Source organism: Bufo gargarizans, chromosome 2 (genome assembly GCF_014858855.1).
Source record: "Bufo gargarizans isolate SCDJY-AF-19 chromosome 2, ASM1485885v1, whole genome shotgun sequence".
Classification (NCBI taxonomy): Eukaryota; Metazoa; Chordata; class Amphibia; order Anura; family Bufonidae; genus Bufo; species Bufo gargarizans.
This window is the reverse complement of record NC_058081.1, coordinates 71,543,047-71,563,052: the sequence shown is the minus strand read 5'-3', so window position 1 is coordinate 71,563,052 and position 20,006 is coordinate 71,543,047. Positions and strand designations below refer to the sequence as shown.

The 20,006-nt window shown below is 46.0% G+C and overlaps 1 protein-coding gene across 1 annotated transcript; it reads left to right on the top strand.

Moving 5' to 3' along the window:
- Positions 1-569: 569 nt before the first annotated feature.
- On the top strand, positions 570-11,687 carry PGAM2 (phosphoglycerate mutase 2). The gene is made up of 3 exons (XM_044279174.1): positions 570-1,127; positions 6,914-7,094; positions 11,410-11,687. The coding sequence occupies exons 1-3, from the start codon at positions 717-719 to the stop codon at positions 11,577-11,579; spliced, it is 762 nt and encodes a 253-aa protein (XP_044135109.1). The 5' UTR covers positions 570-716; the 3' UTR covers positions 11,580-11,687.
- The last annotated feature ends 8,319 nt before the right edge of the window (positions 11,688-20,006 follow it).

Genomic DNA, 20,006 nt, shown 5'->3' with positions numbered 1-20,006 from the left:
ATAATTATCCAAATTATAACAAATAAAGGATGAAATATCTCGCTCTGCATGTGATGAGTCTCATATGTTAGGTTCACCTTTTAAGTTGCATTACTGAAATACATGATCTTTGCACGATAGTCAAATGTTTCGAGTTTCACCTGTATATTTCCTATGCTAGTATTTTGCCATCATCTGACCACCCTCCATGGGAACCTGACAGGGTGCTGTCAGCAATAAATATATGGTAGTTTAAAGCAATGCGCAATAATCACATTTAATAAAACTTGAAACCTTGATAAAATAAAGCAAATCCAATCTTATTGGTCACCAAACCTCAGTAAGCAAATCTGGAACATAAAGTATAACCCTTTCCATACCAGACATTCTTGTAGTGTATAGGTATAAGTGACCTTTAGTTGATGCCTCCTCAGTTGCCCTGTTAAAGGTCAGTACCAGCTGTCACTGTTGGATGAGACTATTTTAAGCCTCTTCCCCCCTTTGCACTTCTCTCATTGGACTCCTGTCTTTGCCTAGTGATTGGACCCTATGAGAAGTAACGCTGGGTATATAAGCCCAATGACCTGTGTGTGACTGTGGGGACATTTTAGGGACCAGGATTTTCATCTGACTACTTCACAGCTTTGTTTCCCCCCCTTTAGAAACCACAGTGGACATTCATCAGTCCAAGGCATATTAGCTGAAGCTCTAGTTACGACATACTTTTGGTAGTCACCATGCCTCACCGTTTGGTAATTGTACGTCATGGCGAAAGCTCCTGGAACCAGGAAAATCGGTTCTGTGGCTGGTTCGATGCTGACCTCAGCGAGAAGGGAAGAGAAGAGGCTAAAAGGGGGGCTCAAGCCATCAAAGACGCCAAGATGGAGTTTGACATCTGCTACACATCTGTTCTGAAGAGGGCAGTGAAAACATTGTGGTACATCATGGAGGGTACAGACCAAATGTGGCTGCCAGTGCACAGGTCTTGGAGGCTGAACGAGCGTCATTATGGAGGGTTGACTGCACTCAACAAGGCAGAAACAGCTGAGAAACATGGAGAGGAGCAAGTTAAAATCTGGAGGAGGTCTTTTGACATCCCTCCACCACCCATGGGAGAAGATCATCCATACTACAAACTCATCACCAAGGTAAGAAACTATAGTGATTTCCATTAAAGAGGTTGTCACACTTCATACTTATCCATAGTATAGGTAATAAGTGTTTGATTTGGAGGGAGTCCGCTCACTGGGATCCCAACCGATCACAAGAATGGAGTCCTCTTGTATAAATGTAGCAGTGGTTAAAGGGGTTTTCCAGTACTTACTTATTGATGAGGATAGATCATCATTATCAGATAAGCAGGGATCCGACTCCCAGCACTCCCGTTGATCAGCTGTTTGTAATTGCTGCTGTGGCCAGAACCAGGCACTGGAACACCATAGCTACCTCCACTGTATAGTGTGGTGATTCACTTGAATGGGAACAGTAGGCATGACCACCACACAGTGGACACTAGGGGTGGACTGGGAACTTAAAGTGGACCTTAAAAAACCCTGAAAGTGTCCCCAATTTTGTAGGTGGGTCCAAATTGACAGAAGGTGGGGTAATACAAGTAGATGGAGCCAATGCAAGTTGATAGGATCAGTAATACGATAGTTCAGCGCAGAATACCTCCTCAGAAGCTGTCCCTTTCTAGTGGTCATCAATAGCTGCCATATTCTGTCCAGTTTTCTCTAATATAGACATGGAGCATGCTGCCTGGTTTTCCTCTAATAATGACCCCTATAGTTCCTCCAGCAGTATGTACGCAACCAGCGGCAGGGAGGAGGACTCTTGTCACCCTATGGGCATCCGCCCATAGCAGACACCACTGTGGAATTCTGGACTGGTGCCTAGTTCCGGTGCCGGTGTTCTGCCAGATCTCTATAGATTGCCGAAACTCTATAGCGGAAGTCACGCGCGCACAAGCGCACTTCCACGAATCATCCCTGCAGCCTCCATTGAAGTACTTCGCGCACAATTAAGGGTATAGTGACGTCTTAAAGTGACAGTCATCTCCAGTATAATACAGCATCTACATTAATTTGTACCCTCGCTTCGCTCGCCACGCTTCGGGCTCGGCCTCGCTACGCTCGGCATTTAGTAAAACTAGCTCTTTGCCGCCATTGACAGTAAAGAAGGAAATGGATTATAAAGAAAGACTATCCATCTCTTTCTTTACCATCCATTTCCTTCTTTACTATCAATGGCGGCATAGAGTTAGTTTTACTAAATGCCGAGCGAAGCGAGCCCGCGACGGTACAAATTAATGTAGATTAGAAGCGAGCGCTGGGGGGGGGGGTTTCGGAGCTGTATTTTAATGGAGATGACTGTCACTTTAAGAAGTCTCTATACCCTTAAGTGTGCGCACGCGCGGTGTGCGGACTACTGCAGTGGAGGCTCGTGACTTCCACTGTAGACTTTCGGCAAACTATAGACTTTTGGCAGAACACCGGAGCTTGTGAAAACAGTTGATCATCAGGGGTGATGGGAGTCACTCCCCTCTCCCTCTTATCTTATATTCAAGAGTTATCCTTAGGACAGGTCATCACTAAGTATGTTCTGGAAAACTTATTTAAGCATGGGGCTGACTGAGATAGCCGAACGCCGTACTTGGCTTCTCTTTGGCAGTCCGTTAGACATTAAGGCCTCATGCACACGACAGTATTTTTTCACGGTCCGCAAAAACGGGGTCCGTAGGTCCGTGATCCGTGACTGTTTTTTCGTCCGTGGGTCTTCCTTGATTTTTGGAGGATCCACGGACATGAAACAAAAGTCGTTTTGGTGTCCGCCTGGCCGTGCGGAGCCAAACGGATCCGTCCTGAATTACAATGCAAGTCAATGGGGACGGATCCGTTTGACGTTGACACAATATGGTGCCATTTCAAACGGATCCGTCCCCATTAACTTTCAATGTAAAGTCTGGAGTCCCTTTTATACCATCGGATCGGCGTTTTCTCCAATCCGATGGTATATTTTAACTTGAAGCGTCCCCATCACCATGGGAACGCCTCTATGTTAGAATATACTGTCGGATATGAGTTAGATCGTGAAAACTCATTTCCGACAGTATATTCTAATACAGAGGCGTTCCCATGGTGATGGGGACGCTTCTAGTTAAAATATACTACAAACTGTGTACATGACTGCCCCCTTCTGCCTGGCAGCACCCGATCTCTTACAGGGGGCCATGATCAGCACAATTAACCCCTCAGGTGCCGCACCTGAAGGGGTTAATTGTACTATCATATTCCCCTGTAAGAGATCAGGGCTGCCAGGCAGCAGGGGGCAGACACCCCCCCCCCTCACCAGTTTGAATATCATTGGTGGCCAGTGCGGCTCCCCTCCCTCCCTCTATTGTAATAATAGGTTGGTGGCACAGTGTGCGGCCCCCCCCTCCCTCCCTCTATTGTAATAATTCGTTGGTGGCACAGTATGCGCCCCCCATCGGCCCCCACCTTCCTCCCTCTATTGCAATAATTTGTTGGTGGCACAGTGTGCGCCCCCCCCCTCCGCCCACCCGCCACCCCCCCTCCCTCCCTCTATTGTAATAATTCGTTGGTGGCACAGTGTGCGCCCCCCCTCCCTCCCTCTATTGTAATAATTAGTTGGTGGCACAGTGTGCGCCCCCCATTGGCCCCCCCTCCCTCTATAGCATTAACAACATTGGTGGCCAGTGTGCGGCCTCCCATCTCCCCCCCCCCCCCCCGATCATTGGTGGCAGCGGAATTCCGATCAGAGTCCCAGTTTATCGCTGGGGCTCCGATCGTTAACCATGGCAACCAGGACGCTACTGCAGCCCTGGTTGCCATGGTTACTTAGCAATAGTACAATAGTAAAAGATTAATACTTACCTGCGAGCTGCGATGTCTGTGTCCGGCCGGGCGCTCCTCCTACTGGTAAGTGACAGTTCATTTAGCAATGCGCCGCACAGACCTGTCACTTACCAGTAGGTGGAGCTCCCGGCCGGACACAGACATCGCAGCAGCCAGCAGGTAAGTATGAATCTTCTACTATTGTACTATTGCTAAGTAACCATGGCAACCAGGACTGCAGTAGCGTCCTGGTTGCCATGGTTACCAATCGGAGCCCCAGCGATTAAACTGGGACTCCGATCGGAACTCCGCTGCCACCAATGATCGGGGGGGGGGGGGATGGGAGGCCGTACACTGGCCACCAATGTTGTTAAGCTATAGAGGGAGGGGGGCCGATGGGGGGCGCACACTGTGCCACCAACAAATTATTACAATAGAGGGAGGGAGGGGGGGGGGCGCACTGGCCACCAATGATATTCAAACTGGGGAGGGGGGGGGTCTGCCCTGATCTCTTACAGGGGGATATGACAGTACCTGAAGGGGTTAATTGTGCTGATCACGGCCCCCTGTAAGAGATCGGATGCTGCCAGGCAGCAGGGGGCAGTCTTGTACACAGTTTGTAGTGTATTCTAACTAGAAGCGTCCCCATCACCATGTGTTAGGATATACTGTCGGATATGAGTTTTCACGAAGTGAAAACTTAGATCTGAAAAAGCTTTTATGCAGACAGATCTTCGGATCCGTCTGTATGAAAGTAACCTACGGCCACGGATCACGGACACGGATGCCAATCTTGTGTACATCCGTGTTCTTTCACGGACCTATTGACTTGAATGGGTCCGTGAACCGTTGTCCGTCAAAAAAATAGGACAGGTCATATTTTTTTGACGGACAGGATACACGGATCACGGTCTCGGCTGCAAAACGGTGCATTTTCCAATTTTTCCACGGACCCATTGAAAGTCAATGGGTCCGCGAAAAAAAAACGGAAAACGGCACAACGGCCACAGATGCACACAACGGTCGTGTGCATGAGGCCTAAGGGAGCGGTAGTGTGCATGTTCATCCGATGTTCCATGGATATGGCGGAACAAAGCACCAGTGTTCTCGTGATCAGCGGAGGTCCCAGTGGTCGGGCCTCCACCATTGAAACACTTATGGATAGGTGACACGTCTAAATCCTGGTAATACCCTGCATTCATGCAGCAGATGACTTCTTTTGTATATATCACAGTAAAACACTCCTGGCTGGCAGGTTATCTGAAAACTCACTCACCTCCAGGGTTTCTCTAGGCAAACCACTGCTCTGAGGGCCTGAAGAAGAACTTTGTTCGAAATATCACTATTTTACCTTGTGAAACCCTGAAGACGTAGGTGCATATTAACTTAATGCAATTAAGACTGTACGTTTGCTTCTCTATGGATTTAGTATTTCTGTGAGTCTTATTGGCTGCAGGGAGCGGGTTCAGAACGCATTACCTCATCATTAGCTTTTAGGTGAGTGACCATCAGATACATCTTTATGGCTGTAAAATACTTATTCTGAGTTCGGTAGAGTCACGGTTGTATACATCGCAGAGGATGCCCTATAGCAAAATATAAAACGAGGCCTCCTCCTACTGCTGCTGTCCTATGTACAGAGCCGTAGAATGCTTTAATGCTATAATGGGAGATACACAAATATGCATAATGGGTTTTTCCAATATTGGTCTAGGTTGTCTGGACTGGGAAACTTGGAATTATAATTCTTGGACTTCCAGGAGACAAGTGGGTGATGATGGGTTTCATAGCTGTCAGACTTTATCAGCTGTTATTGGTGAAAACCATTAGTCTAGGATTTCTTTGAAAATGTTGCTCCATTTGTCTTCTGCAGCTTCTATGTTTTACAGTGCAAAGCAGCTGCAGAGGGCCACTCAGAGGGCCACTCACAGTGACATACATCATATTGTTCATGCTTCCTCCATTGAAACATAATGCGCCTGCCATCTGTACATGCCTGCATACTGTATGTCCACAGAAATCCTCAGTATAGTTGAAAGGGGCTATCCCATGATTAATGTAAAAAATGTCAATGAATTCAATGCAAATTTCAAAAAAATCTGGTAATATATTTCAAGCAAGCAGATTAGGGGGCATGTCCTTACTCAGAGGGGGTGTCCTGTCTGCTACAGCTAGTGGCAGCTGAAGGATAGAACTGAGCATGCACTTCCATCTCAGCGAGCAGGACAGAGAAATTAGAATAAGAACAAACAGCAGGTGGCGCTGTACAGATTTAATTGAATAACTCAGTAGCTCTATTAAATATTTAATTACACGCAGTTACAAAAGTATTGAGATCCAGGTTCAGTAGAATATTATTCATGGGTCAACCCCTTTAAGCATGTAAGCTCCAGACGGGAGAGGATGGTGCAGACGTCCATTAAGCACGCCAATGTCTGAACTGCTCGATTAACCAAAAACATTGCTGGTAGGTTTTTATGAGCTAGAACAATTGGGAGCAGCAGCCTATTACAGCCTGTAAGCAAAATCCATTCCCTTCTAATAGAAAAGGGTCCCTAGAGGCAGAAGAAAGTGTCTGTGTCATCAGCCTACAGACTGCTATAGATATAAGAGCGCTGACAGCCAAACATACACTGACGAGGGAGAAAGACTACTGCGGCTGGTGACGAAAGGCTTAACCATGGGCCATTGCTGTGAGGTCTGACACACTTTACTAGGCTGTGTACCTCCGTCACGATGTGGATAGATTTTCAGTCTCTGTTGGTACCCAAGAATGTTTCCATTCACTGACGGTAAGCAGAAGTCTTAAGAGCTAGAAACACAATATACAGTACATTACAAAATTACGTTAAGATTTAGTTTACACCAAAAAATCCCTTTAATGGAAACCTGATCAAAGCATTAGACTAATTTTAGGGATGCAGCACCATGATATTGTAGTGTCCCGTTACCGTGGAGGGCAGTGGTGCCGTTCTCAGCCATGTGTGCATGTAGGCGTCTTCCATACCGCTCTTATATACAATGTACTTGCCTTACATAGAGGAAATGGCATTGTTTGTCTGCTTCTTGCTGTACTACAGGATCGGCGCTACGCTTCCCTGACTGCATCTGAGCTGCCATCATGTGAGAGTCTGAAGGACACCATTGCCCGGGCACTCCCATACTGGAATGACGTCATCGCCCCACAGATCCTTGCTGGCAAGAGGGTGCTGATTGCAGCCCACGGGAACAGCTTGAGGGGCATTGTCAAACATCTGGAAGGTAAGGAGCGAGTTATTTCCTGTACTGACATGTTATGCCAGCATGCCCTGGATCCGTCACATACTGGACACCAGCAACGCCCAACAGACGCTGATGACTAATAATGGGTTCCGCGATTTTATACAAAAAAATGTTGTGCTAGTTGAGCATCTTGTACATAACTAAAGATGAGTGGAGTTTTGAACAATTCGATTCAGCAGCTTCACGGAAATTTGACAGGAAATTCAACTCGTTACAAATTAATTCATCACAAAACGCTATAAATCAGGTATACCCAGGCAAATCAGCCTAAAAGTAACAGTGGCCTGTAATACTGACGCACAGTAACTCTACAGCTAAGGGTACTTTCACACTAGCGGTTTTCTTTTCCGGCATAGAGTCCTGTCCTAGGGGCTAAATACCGGAAAATAACTGATCAGTTTTATCCCCATGCATTCTGAATTGAGAGTAATCCGTTCAGGATGCATCAGGACGTCTTCAGTTCAGTCGTTTTGACTGATCAGGCAAAAGATAAAACCGCAGCATGCTACGGTTTTATCTCCGGCCCCAAAAAATGGAAGACTTGCCTGAATGCGGAATCCGTCCTTGCATGCGCATATCGGTAAAAGTGTGAAAAAAAATTGAAACTGATCCGTTTGTCCGTATGACAAATGGACAGACGGATCCGTTCCTGCAATGCCTTTTAAAGACGGATCAGTATCCTGCCTGCCGGATTCCTCTGCCGCAAGTGTGAAAGTAGCCTAACCGAACGAATTAACTATGAAAATTGGTGCACTGCACACTTATGTACACAGCGATAAATTTGACCTGCCTACAATACTGACGGCACAGTAACTCTACAGCTAACAGAATGGATCACCTATGACTCTTTGTGCACTGCACACTTATGTACATGGCGATAAATTAGACCTGCCTGTAATACTGACGCACAGTAACTCTACAGCTAACAGAACGGATTAACTATGACTCTTAGTGCACTGCACACTTATGTACACGGCGATAAATTAGACCTGCCTGTAATACTGACGCACAGTAACTCTACAGCTAACAGAATGGATCACCTATGACTCTTGGTGCACTGCACGCTTATGTACACGGCGAGATATTAGACCTGCCTGTAATACTGACGCACAGTAACTCTACAGCTAACAGAATGGATCACCTATGACTCTTGGTGCACTGCACGCTTATGTACACGGCGAGATATTAGACCTGCCTGTAATACTGACGCACAGTAACTCTACAGCTAACAGAATGGATCACCTATGACTCTTGGTGCACTGCACACTTATGTACATGGCGATAAATTAGACCTGCCTGTAATACTGACGCACAGTAACTCTACAGCTAACAGAATGGATCACCTATGACTCTTGGTGCACTGCACAGTTATGTACATGGTGATAAATTGTAGTAGAGTCTGTAGTATCCTACGCTCTCCCTGCAGTCTCCCTCTCTAATATTCTCCTACACTCTCTGTTAACAGTTTGTAGCAACACTGCATTCCCGGGCTTGTCTCTTCTACACTCACTTTCACTTTCTAACACGTGCAGCCGCCATTTTAGGAAAATGGATTTGTTACCACGAAGCGTGAGGAAATTTGCATTAGAAGTTTTCCTAATATTCGGACCGAATTCCGCTTTGGATGCTTCTTCACTGAACACTAGAGATAACCCCAAAACCATGTATTTTAAAAGGATATTCCCATCTTTTAAAGTGATGGCATATCACTAGGACATGCCACTAATACGTTGACCCTGACAGATCGACACTGAATCACGCGCACTGTGCCTGACTGGGGTACCTAGGGACCACCAGTAAAATTTATTTTGGGGGCCCACCGTACGGATGCATTCAAATATAAAAAATAATCCCCCAAAAAATTGTATATGAACATAAGCTGGTTGAGGTGCTGTACATTGAATATATGTATGTAGTGTACTAAATCGAATGTGTTATGTGCCACTTGTGCAGGGGGTGGGAGACTAGGGGCCCACCGGGGGATTCCCCTGTACCCCTTGTGCCTACCAATGCAGCGACCCACAGGAGGGGAGAGAAGGATCAGAAGAGAGGTAATGGCTATGATGGTGGTGGTAGTACTCCCAGTCGCTCTCGGGCTGTGCAGTGAATAGATGGTTTCTCCTTTCTTCCCAGCACCAAGCCCAAATGAAAAAGGGCTCCCCTTTAAATGTCAGTTTAAGGTTAGCTACATCTGAATGTACTCTGCCATATAACAGCTAGGACATACAGAGTTGGTCACCTCTCAAATGTCACTCTTCCTCACACCTGTCCCCTCTCATCATCTGTCTGGTTCAGTTACTCTGACCTTTTCCAGTTGACCTTATACTGGCATTTCCTAAAATGACCTCAAACCCTTCGTGTTGCAAGGGTTGGCAGGACATATATATACCCTTCTCCTTACAGGACCATTATTCAGATTTAAATTTACTCCTTATAACTATAGCACCATATTGCCTTGTAGAGGTTTCTCATTCCCTCTCTTCAGCCTCCACAAGTACTTCTGACCTCTATATAACCCTTGCTCTTCTCCCCCCTTATTCTTAAGGTCTCCCTGTTACTATTCTGGAGGACACCAATGCTAGAAGCCATGTATAAATATCTGCAGCTGCTTCAGCCGATCCTGTCTGCTCATAATGCCACCTTGTGGTGCGCAGTGGTAACACATTTGATGCCGCATTGTGAGATGTATCATTAAAAGAAAATATAGCAGTGTTACTTATATTCTAACCTTTTTTTAATTTTCTTTCCACATTGCGGTAGGAAGATGTGGTCTTATAAGCAGGAAGTCTAAAAGAAAGAAAGGTGCTATTTTTAGGAGGCCGACTACAATTGGGTTCACAATAGGTGCCCATGTTTTGTTCTGACATTCCCATTCACACACAATTGGAGAGTATTCCAACTATTATATTGGTGCCTCCCCCACAAGAGACAAATTGGGCAATTACCCTAGGAGCCAGTGGCGTAACTAGAACTGACTGGGACACCCAGCAGATTTTTGAATGGGGCCCTCTCCTCCAATGCAACCACCACTCCCGCAGCGAGTCAAGATCGCTTTCTAAGACCAGTACTGTCACTGTATAAAATGTCATTGTATAATAGTGTTGAGGGGGCCCTGACAATAAAATCTTTCAGTCTTCTTCAATGGGCAGGCCCCTTCTGAGTTTGGGCCTGTAGCTACTTTCCCTGATTCCACTATAGCTACACCCTGCTAGGAGCTCCACAGAACAAACCTCCATAAATCAGGAAGAATAAATCTATCCAGCCTCTTCCTGCATTAGACATTGTACTATAGAATTTAGATAACTTTAATGAATTTTCCTTGATCCAAGAGGATTGCGGACACCATGAAATGAAAAATGTAGCAATGCAATATTCTCACAAAAGTAAGGATAACACCACTTATCATGGTGTCAAAACTTCTCCAATTTGGAGGGGGTCTTTTAATGAGCAGGAGACTGCATAAAGGTTAATTCCTACTTGGTCTCAGTTGGATTCTGAGGTCACATGGTGAGGTGAATTTTTGAGATCTGTTCAAAAAATGCGCTGCACAGCAGCTGCTGTTGCTGTAGTGCTGTGTCTGTGGATTGGTGTGGCCCAGTGCCATAGGAGGCTTAGCCTGATCATCGGGGTGTTGTTGGGCTTCTGGGTTGCACTGACTGCTGGTCGCCAAGTGGCACTGCGCCATTTTAATCTAGAGACCTCCTCGAAAGAGGTCACCTTGACATGGTGAGTGGGCTTATACATTTTGATCAAGAGACCTCCTCGAAAGAGGTCACCTTGACATGGTGAGTGGGCTTATACATTTTGATCAAAAAGTATACAAAGTACCTCATGTACTGTTTATAAAGACTGTTTATGTAAGACTTTAAAGGGAATCTGTCAGCAGTTTTGATCATGTTAAACTGCTGACAGCACTAACTAGGGCTTGGGAAGAGCACAAGAAACATACCTTTTGTGGAGCTTTTATCATCTGTAGTAGTGTGAATGTGAAGTTTTGTCCTAGCAGAATAAAACTTTACATTCACACTAATCCTGATAAGGAAACCTCCACAAAAAGTATGTTTGTACTGCTGTCCCCAGCCTCTACCTAGTGCTGTTAGCAATTTTGCATGGTCAAAACTTCTGACAGATTGCCTTTAATAGGGGTTATCTGCTACATGAGCCTTATAGCACCAATTGCATGTAGTATGGCCAACAGGACAACCCACTTTACTAAAAGCAGCACCCAGATGGGCCTAGATGTAGGATTTTACTATTATGTCTGACTCATTTGCATTTCTTCTCCTTGATGCAGGAATGTCTGATGCAGCCATTATGGAGCTCAACCTGCCCACAGGAATCCCTATTGTGTATGAGCTAGATGACAATTTAAAGCCGCTCAAGCCCATGTCCTTCCTTGGAGATGAGGAGACTGTGAAGAAGGCTATGGAAGCAGTGGCTGCCCAGGGCAAGGTCAAGAAATAAAGAAGAAGAATAACACTTGGAGAAAGTAATGTGGACTATTAGAATAAATGCTTCTCTCATGGTCCTTAGAACATTTTATCGTCATATAAATCATCTCATTTTTTTCAACTTTTAATGTGTCCTTATTATCAGTCCATTTTGTGTTGACTTTCTGAAGTCTTAAACTGACATTACAAAGTGTCTTAGAAATAAAGCTCTACTCAAATATGTAAGTTACATCAAGGGAGTATCTGTTGCTGCTGTTTGACCCATCATCCCCCTTCTCCATGGTCATGTAACCCTGTCCAGGTACCATATGGGAAAGGAGGGAAATGTTCCTACTGCTTGTATCTTCTACAAAGAATAGTATAGTGAAGGAGATAAGTGCTGAGCTTGCCTCTTCCACTGATGGGGGTATGGAGGCATTATCCAGTGTCAGAAATTGTGTTTCCGTTCCTATACAGATGTAATTTCCTAGTGGCTCAACATATAGAAAGTTGTATGGCGCAAGATAACCCACTTTAAACAACAACAACAACAACAACCATGATTTTGGTATAATCTGTTAAGAGTTGTCCATGCTACATGTGTCATTGTTTATGTTATATGTGGCCACCCAGTGGATACAGAGTGCATTGTGGCCTATTGAGAGTTTTGCTTGCATGCTGTGATTGCATTGTGAGAAATTAGAGTCCTTAAATGGTTGACTGTCATTTCACACAAGTTTTCATACATCATAAAAGTATAGGACTGTAAGAAACTTTGTAATATATCTTATCAGAGAAAAATGCCTTTTTCTCCAGTTATCAGCTATTTCCCCCCCCCTCACTTTCCAAAACGTAAGGACCTACTAGGCTGGATTATTTTTAGGACAATTATAGGAACAAGCAGTTATAGGAACACTCATTCCTGATAATTGGCCCGTATAATGTGCCAGTGATCAGTTGATAAATGAGCAAACACTTGTTTGTCAGCTGATTTGCTTCTTTCATGAGGGTGAAAAATGTATGATTATTGCCAGCGCATCTCTCTGTGTAGAAAGTGCAGACAGAAACAAATAGAGAAGGAGACAGACATGATTCAGCAGCTAGTAGTAATAATTATATCTCACATCCTTACTGCTCAGTACGTCTCTACAATGTATGCAAATAACATGATAAATACAGACGATATAAAAATGAGATTCCTTAGTGGTTAATACTGTTTAATAGCTGAGAAGATAGTGACAAAATTGCAAGCTTTCAAGACTTTTCAGGTCTCTTCCTCAGGCATGTTATAACAAAGTGTTACGACACTCACCGCCAGGTAGATGGAGCCGCTGTTTAGTGAATAATCCCCTTTCTCCAGAAATGCAGTTTTAATCCAGTCGATCGTCAAACTCCCGAACTGAGCATATGGACGTGGCAACTCCCGATCAGCAATTCAGTCGAACTCCTTCCACAGCTAGAATTAAACGAAAGCGCTGTCCCAATAATGAATCCCTCCACAAACGAGACCCCTCTCTGTCTTGAAGGTCAAACAGGAATATATTTAATGGGGGCTACCTGCCCGGTATTTATGCGGGTCTCCACAAGGTGGACACTCCCCTAGGGGACCTTGTGGAAGACTGTACAATATATTGGACAGTAGCCAATCGCAGTGGCTTCAACATAAGCCCGTCCCATCTTACCCATAAATCCTTCTTCTCTATCCCGGAGATAATTAGGAAGAAACCCAATTATCTCCCAGGATAGGGACAATCGTCATTTTAAAATACAGTAGGAAAAATACAATAAAATACATAACTTCAGAAATACCGAATGCATATGGTTCGTGTAACGTATTCCCAGATAGCCTGGATCTGAGTGCATATTTCTACCGAACAGCGCTCAGATCCGATGCACCCAATTCAATCGCCATGGAGTCAAAGTCTCTCACAAGTCCTTCGGTATACGAATGACTCCATGGGACGGCTATCTGGGTAAAGTCCATACGAATGATATAAACTCCCGAACTGACCAGTGTTCGCACGCCTCGACGAAATAGAAGTCGGGCGGCGACTTCCAGCGGTATTCGGCAGATAAAGTAGCCGTTTTTAGTTCCATAGGATTTGCACCGAACGCCGCTGATTCTCCTCGTGTCCCAAAATGCCCGCCGCCTCGTGGTCGGCATACGAACGACGACCACCCGTACGAATGGAATGCAGAGGGGTCTCCGGTCAACCGCAACGTTCCAATTGAGGCCAATAGGTTAACTAGCAGCACACTCCTCTCCTGGGTGGCCGTCCGTTCGGTAGTTTCAATCGGTATTTGGGGCAACACACGAACAGGGGCATACGGACAGGAAATCCAGCGAAATGAAAGCAAACAGACGAACTAGCAATATAGGTCTATACAGATGGACTGAAGATTCACATATTTATACACAACAGAATATATGAATAGTGAGGTAATAAAGACAAATGGATGCTACAGCTTATTTGGTGGATACGTTGGTATGTACAGTACATGTATGTATCTAGTCCATTGTCTGAATATATGCTATTCACACTTGGCCAGCCCTACTCCTTAAAGGGGTTGTGTAAGAATGTGTGTGTGTGGGGGGGGGGGGGGGGTTGACAAACTCCCTCCTCTTGGCCAGACCTGTGAAGGGAAGCTTACTTACCTGCTTCCCGGCACTGGATCCCGCTCCTTCTTCTCCAGGCCAGCAATGCTCCATTGGGCTCCCTCGATATAAACATCTAGTTAGACATCACTGCAGCCAATCAGTGGGTGTGGCGGTGACCGGCTCCCCTTATATCATGACAAATGGTCACATGATACTAGGGCATCCTATCTCCACTGTGGCCAGTGATTGGCTGCTGCAATGTCAAACCAGATGTTTACATCAAGGGACCCCAGCGGAGCATCGCAGGCCTAGAGAAGAAGAAGGTGCAGGCAGCCAGCACAATCTTACATTTACAGGATCGGTAAAGTGGGAGAGGGGTTTTCCAAACACGCACCACCACTACCACCTTTCTTGCACGACTCCTTTAATCCTGGAATTTAACATTAGCAGTCATTTCAGAAATGTGAGGCTACCATTTATAATGCCTCCTCTATCCTACCCCAAGACCCAGACACAACTACTCGTACAACTGTTAATGCCGCCATCTCATTCAACATACATACACGTTTTGGACCCAAATACCAATCGTACTGAACGTAACATTTTCCAGGCGACTTTCACATTTCCAGTCTGCAGTGGTTCATTAGACATCTTTGTGATGGCTGTTGTGTTCTGAATCCAAGAACAACATGATCCAGTTAGGACTGAACAATCTGTGAATGTTGTTATCGCTAAGAACACGGTGCTTACTGTTACTGGACATAGATGTCTCTATACAAAGAGATATTGTTATATAACCTTAACACTTGTACCTGGTATGAATAACACATTTACAAAGCACATTGATTTCAGGGAGCACCATTTATTTCTTAATTCTCCTGGTGCCGCAGAGGAATTGAACACTTCTGCGTTCCCTGCAGGTTACAGCTCTTTCCTGGGGGTCCTAGCAGCGGGACTTCCTATGATCAATCAGAAACACTCCTTAAATATTTGGTCTACATCGGTGAGAGCTCTGTCTGTCAATATCCATGGTCACCTGTGGCAGACGTTACCATATTTCCTCTGCAAATTCATGAGTGCTTCATTGAGTTTCAGTGTTTCAGAAGAAGCCTTGTAGAGTACAGTGCAGCTGAAGAACAAAGCGTAGACTTCGAGATGATAGCTCACTGGCACAAGATCACGACCCGAAGGATGTGGGTGAAAATATTTTTATTGCCAATATTCACAATGACAACGCATTTCGGGACCACTTTATCAAGTCTGCTGAGTACAATGCTCCAGATAAGAGGAATGCAGAGCAGTGGAGGCATGAGCCAATGCGCTTGAGGAACCCATCCTGGAGTCCAAGATAGCATGTGTCCATCAGCACAACACAAATAGGTGAGCATGACTAACATACCCCTCTGAGGTATACATCTGTACTTATGTTTTGTTGGCCATGTCTCTTGTTGTACAGTACAGTGGAAGATCTCAAGAAAGGTCTAGTTCAGGTTAATGACTTGGGGGCAAGTAGAGCTCCTTAGGTGTAGCTGTCACGGCTGTAAGTGAGCAACACACAGTAAATAGCAACTGACCGGACCCAAACTAGGGAGGATAAAGGGTGACCCCTGTCAGACCCTAAAAAGCTCTCCCTAAGCTGCTATGCACATGTCCAGATCCATATGGTGGATCGAGACATGCCCGCGTACCTAAGGCTGATGACCACTGAAACCTCTACAATAGTGGAAGGGGCACGGCCACCGGTGCCCTGCTCAGTATATGTACGGAACCGGGGTCGCCTCGGATCCAGTCAGCAAAGAAACAGAAACACACAATGTCTGAACACTTAACTGAAGGAGCTGCGGCTGCAGTGAAAACAGATCCAAAGTCAGCAGACAATATCCGAAGTACTTGCTTCAGCAGAACACAGATCCAGTGAAAAGATATCACACAGGTGAAGATACTCAAGCGAGAGATACAGCTCAAATAAAAAGTATAATCCGCACCTCTACAAAGGAGGAGGGGTGATTTAAAGGCAGCGAAATCAAACACAGGAGAGACAGCTGGGAGGAAGGAAACCGAAAGTATAGACCTCATCACAGGGGCGGAGAAACAGGGCAGAGGGAACTCCTCCAAGCTCTAGTAGTGACATCATCACAGGGGTGGAGAAACAGAGCTGTGAGAACGTCTCAAAGCTCTGGTAGTGACAGTAGCCTACAGCTAATTTTTAAATAAGCTTTTAAAGGGGTTTTCTGGGGCTTAAATATTGACAACCAATTCTATGGTCGGGTCCAACTCCCAGAATCCCAACTGATCAGGGGCTACAACACTTGGGCGATTGACGTGACCTCTTCCTCTGAAGTCACGTCAATTGGTCACATGGCCTTTGGGCAGCTGAGTCCCACTTAAGCAAATAGGATTCAGTTGTAAAACCAAGCACAGCTGCTATAAAATATACCACTGCTTAGTATACTATGAGGAGTTCACAGTGTTTATCTGAGCGCGGTGACCCCCTTCAAACTGCGGATCGGCAGTGGTGCCGGGAGTCGCCCTTCACCAATCATATATCAGGATAGGTCATTAATATTTAAAGGGGTTGTCTCATCATGGAAAATGGGGGCATATCACTAGGATCACTGGGATCCGCACCTATATTGTGAAAGGAGCCCTGCAAGGTGGTGGCTGGAAGACTCCGGCCCAGCCACCACCAAGCTGGCTCCCCATAGAAGTGAATGGTAGCGTACCGCACATGTGCGCACTGCGTCCCCCACTCCCATTCATTTCTATGGGGCCGACAGAAATAGCCGAGCCAGCAATTTTCGCAAGCCCTATAAAAAAAGAATGGAGGGTGGCTGCGCATGCGCAGTGCGCCCTCCTTCACTTACGGGGCCCCGTTCCCGGTGTAGGTGCGGGACCCGCACTTATAAGACAATGGGGGCATATCCTAGCAATATTCCCCCATTGTCCATGATTAGACAACCCCTTTAATTCCCAGGAAACCCCTTTAATTAGAGTAAAACTGTAACCAAATGGCACAGATTTACAGGTCATGTCCATTGTCCTTACAGAGAACACATGTATGCTCGGCTGAGCCAAGCATACACGTGTATGGAAGGGTTGGGAGAGATAGCTGTCAGCCAAACAAGCATTCCAATAGCAGCTATCTAAGGGCCCTTTCACACTTGCGTTGGCCGGTTCCGGCATAGAGTTCCGTCGTCGGGGCTCTATGCCGTAACAATCCTGATCAGGATTATCCTAATGCATTCTGAATGGAGAGAAATACGTTCAGGATGCATCAGGATGTCTTCCGTTCCGGAACGGAACGTTTTTTGGCCGGAGAAAATACCGCAGCATGCAGTACTTTTTGCTCCGGCCAAAAATCCTGAAGACTTGCCGCAAGGCCGGATCCGGAACGAATGCCCATTGAAAGGCATTGATCCGGATCCGGCCTTAAGCTAAACGTCGTTTCGGCGCATTGCCGGATACGACGTTTAGCTTTTTCTGAATGGTTACCATGGCTGCCGGGATGCTAAAGTCCTGGCAGCCATGGTAAAGTGTAGCGGGGAGCAGCATACTTACCGTCCGTGCGGCTCCCGGGGTGCTCCATAATGACGTCAGGGCGCCCCAGGTGCATGGATGACGTGATCGCATGGCACGTCATCCATGCGCATGGGGCGCTCTGACGTCACTCTGGAGCGCCCCGGGAGCCGTGCGGACTGTAAGTATACCGCTCCCCCGCTCCCCGCTCCTACTATGGCAACCAGGACTTTAATAGCGTCCTGGCTGCCATAGTAACACTGAAAGCATTTTGAAGACGGATCCGTCTTCAAATGCTTTCCGTACACTTGCGTTTTTCCGGATCCGGCGTGTACCTCCGGCAAGTGGAGTACACGCCGGATCCGGACAACGCAAGTGTGAAAGGGCCCTAATGTGTGTGACCAGACAATACAAAATCTGTACCAGGACCCCCAAATAAGATGTGCCTTTAACAACACTGCAGTCTTTCTGTATGTCAGAGAGGTCTTGGCACAGGGGACAGGTGGGACCACTGTCCCTGCGCAGCTTATGTCCACGCCCCTGCATTTATAGCGGTGTGTTTAGTATGTCTTTACAGTACTGTGACCAGTGGGGAGAGGTGACATAATCACTTCTCAGTTACAGATGCTAGATCATTGTATTTTATATGTGTATAACATCCCATCCTAGTTAACGTCCTTAAAGCCAACCCAACCCCTATTATGCCCCCCCCAAAATGCCCGGGCCTCTCACACAGATTGTACTTACCCCACTCCCCGACACCCGTGTTGCTGCTTCTGCATCTCCCTGTCGCACGGCTCAAAACATCCGGTCACACGGGGGGGGGGGTTGTTAGCTAATAGCAGGGCGAGATGGGAACTAGCCTCCTTAGCATCACCTGCGATTCTAGAGAGGCTCGTCCCTGTTGCAGCCTGCTATTGGCTGCAGCCCGCCCTTGACCCTTCCTGGATGTTTTGATCCGCGCGACAGGGAGATGTAACAGCGTCCATGCTGGTGTTCTGTCAGAAAACCTTACCTAGTCAGATTCCCTTACCCACGTGACTTCCGGGGGGTGCGCCTCTGCGCAAGCGCAGGGCAAAATGCGGATCCGCAAAAAAAACGGATGATGTTACGTATGGCATCCGTTTTTTTTGCGGATCCATTGTAATAATGCCTATCCTTGTCCACAAACTAGAAAAAAATAGGACATGCACTATTTTTTTAGCGGAGCAATGGAACGGACATACTGATGCGGACAGCACACGGTGTGCTGTCCGTGCTTTTTGCGGACCCATTGAAATGAATGGGTCCGCATCCTATCCGCAAAAAAAACGGATCGGACACTGAAACAAAATACGGTCGTGTGCATGTAGCCATATCTTTACGTTTGGAAAAGCAACTATTAAAAAGGTTTTCTTCTTTGGACAATCCCTACAGGGTCCCCTGAGAATACGCAGATCACAAAATGTCCACCTGCTGCGGTCAGCTATAATTTATAGGTAGTACCTGGCAAAAAGTGTTCCATTTCCTTGCAGCGCCACCACAGGGTAAATGAGGTATTAAACAGTTTCCGTCCATATCAATGGGTTGTCTGTATCATGCAGGACAGGGCAGGTCTTCCAAAGTGAGAGACACTCTTTCTAACCGCTCTCCACTCTGGCCAAGAGATAAGATCCTTTAAAGAGGAACCCCAACTATTAACTGATTATTACCTAATAGGATGTGTAGGGGATTTCTAACCTGAACAACGCCTTTAAGCACTGGTTAACGTCTTCAGGAGATCACTGCTGTCAATCACCTTTGGTCTTCTGACAAGTTCAGCATCTCCTAAGTTTTCACACATGAGGGACAATATGTGCGGAGTGCATACTAGGCCACGCCCCTAACTCCGCCCAAAGCATAAGTACTGACGCTGTCACAACTGCAGCAGCTGGGGATCGGTAAGGTGAGTGTAAGTTCCTTTATTTATTTTTTACAGCATGTGGAGCCCATGGGACAATTTTTGGATTATAGATAGATATTTTAAAAGGGAACCTGTCATCACCTTTATGCTGTCCATACTAACGGCAGCATAAAGTAGAGGCAGGTGAGCTCATTTCAGCGGTTGGTAATTTATAAGTTAAAAGTAAGGCGACTTTCACACTAGCGTTTTTTGCGGATCCGTCATGAATCTGCAAAAACGCTTCCGTTACAATAATACAACCGCATGCATCTGTCATGAACCGATCCGGTTGTATTATGTCTTCTATAGCCATGACGGATCCGTCTTGAACACCATTGAAAGTCAATAGGGGACGGATCCGTTTTCTAGTGTGCCATATTGTATCAGAGAAAACGGATCCGTCCCCATTGACTTACATTGTGTGC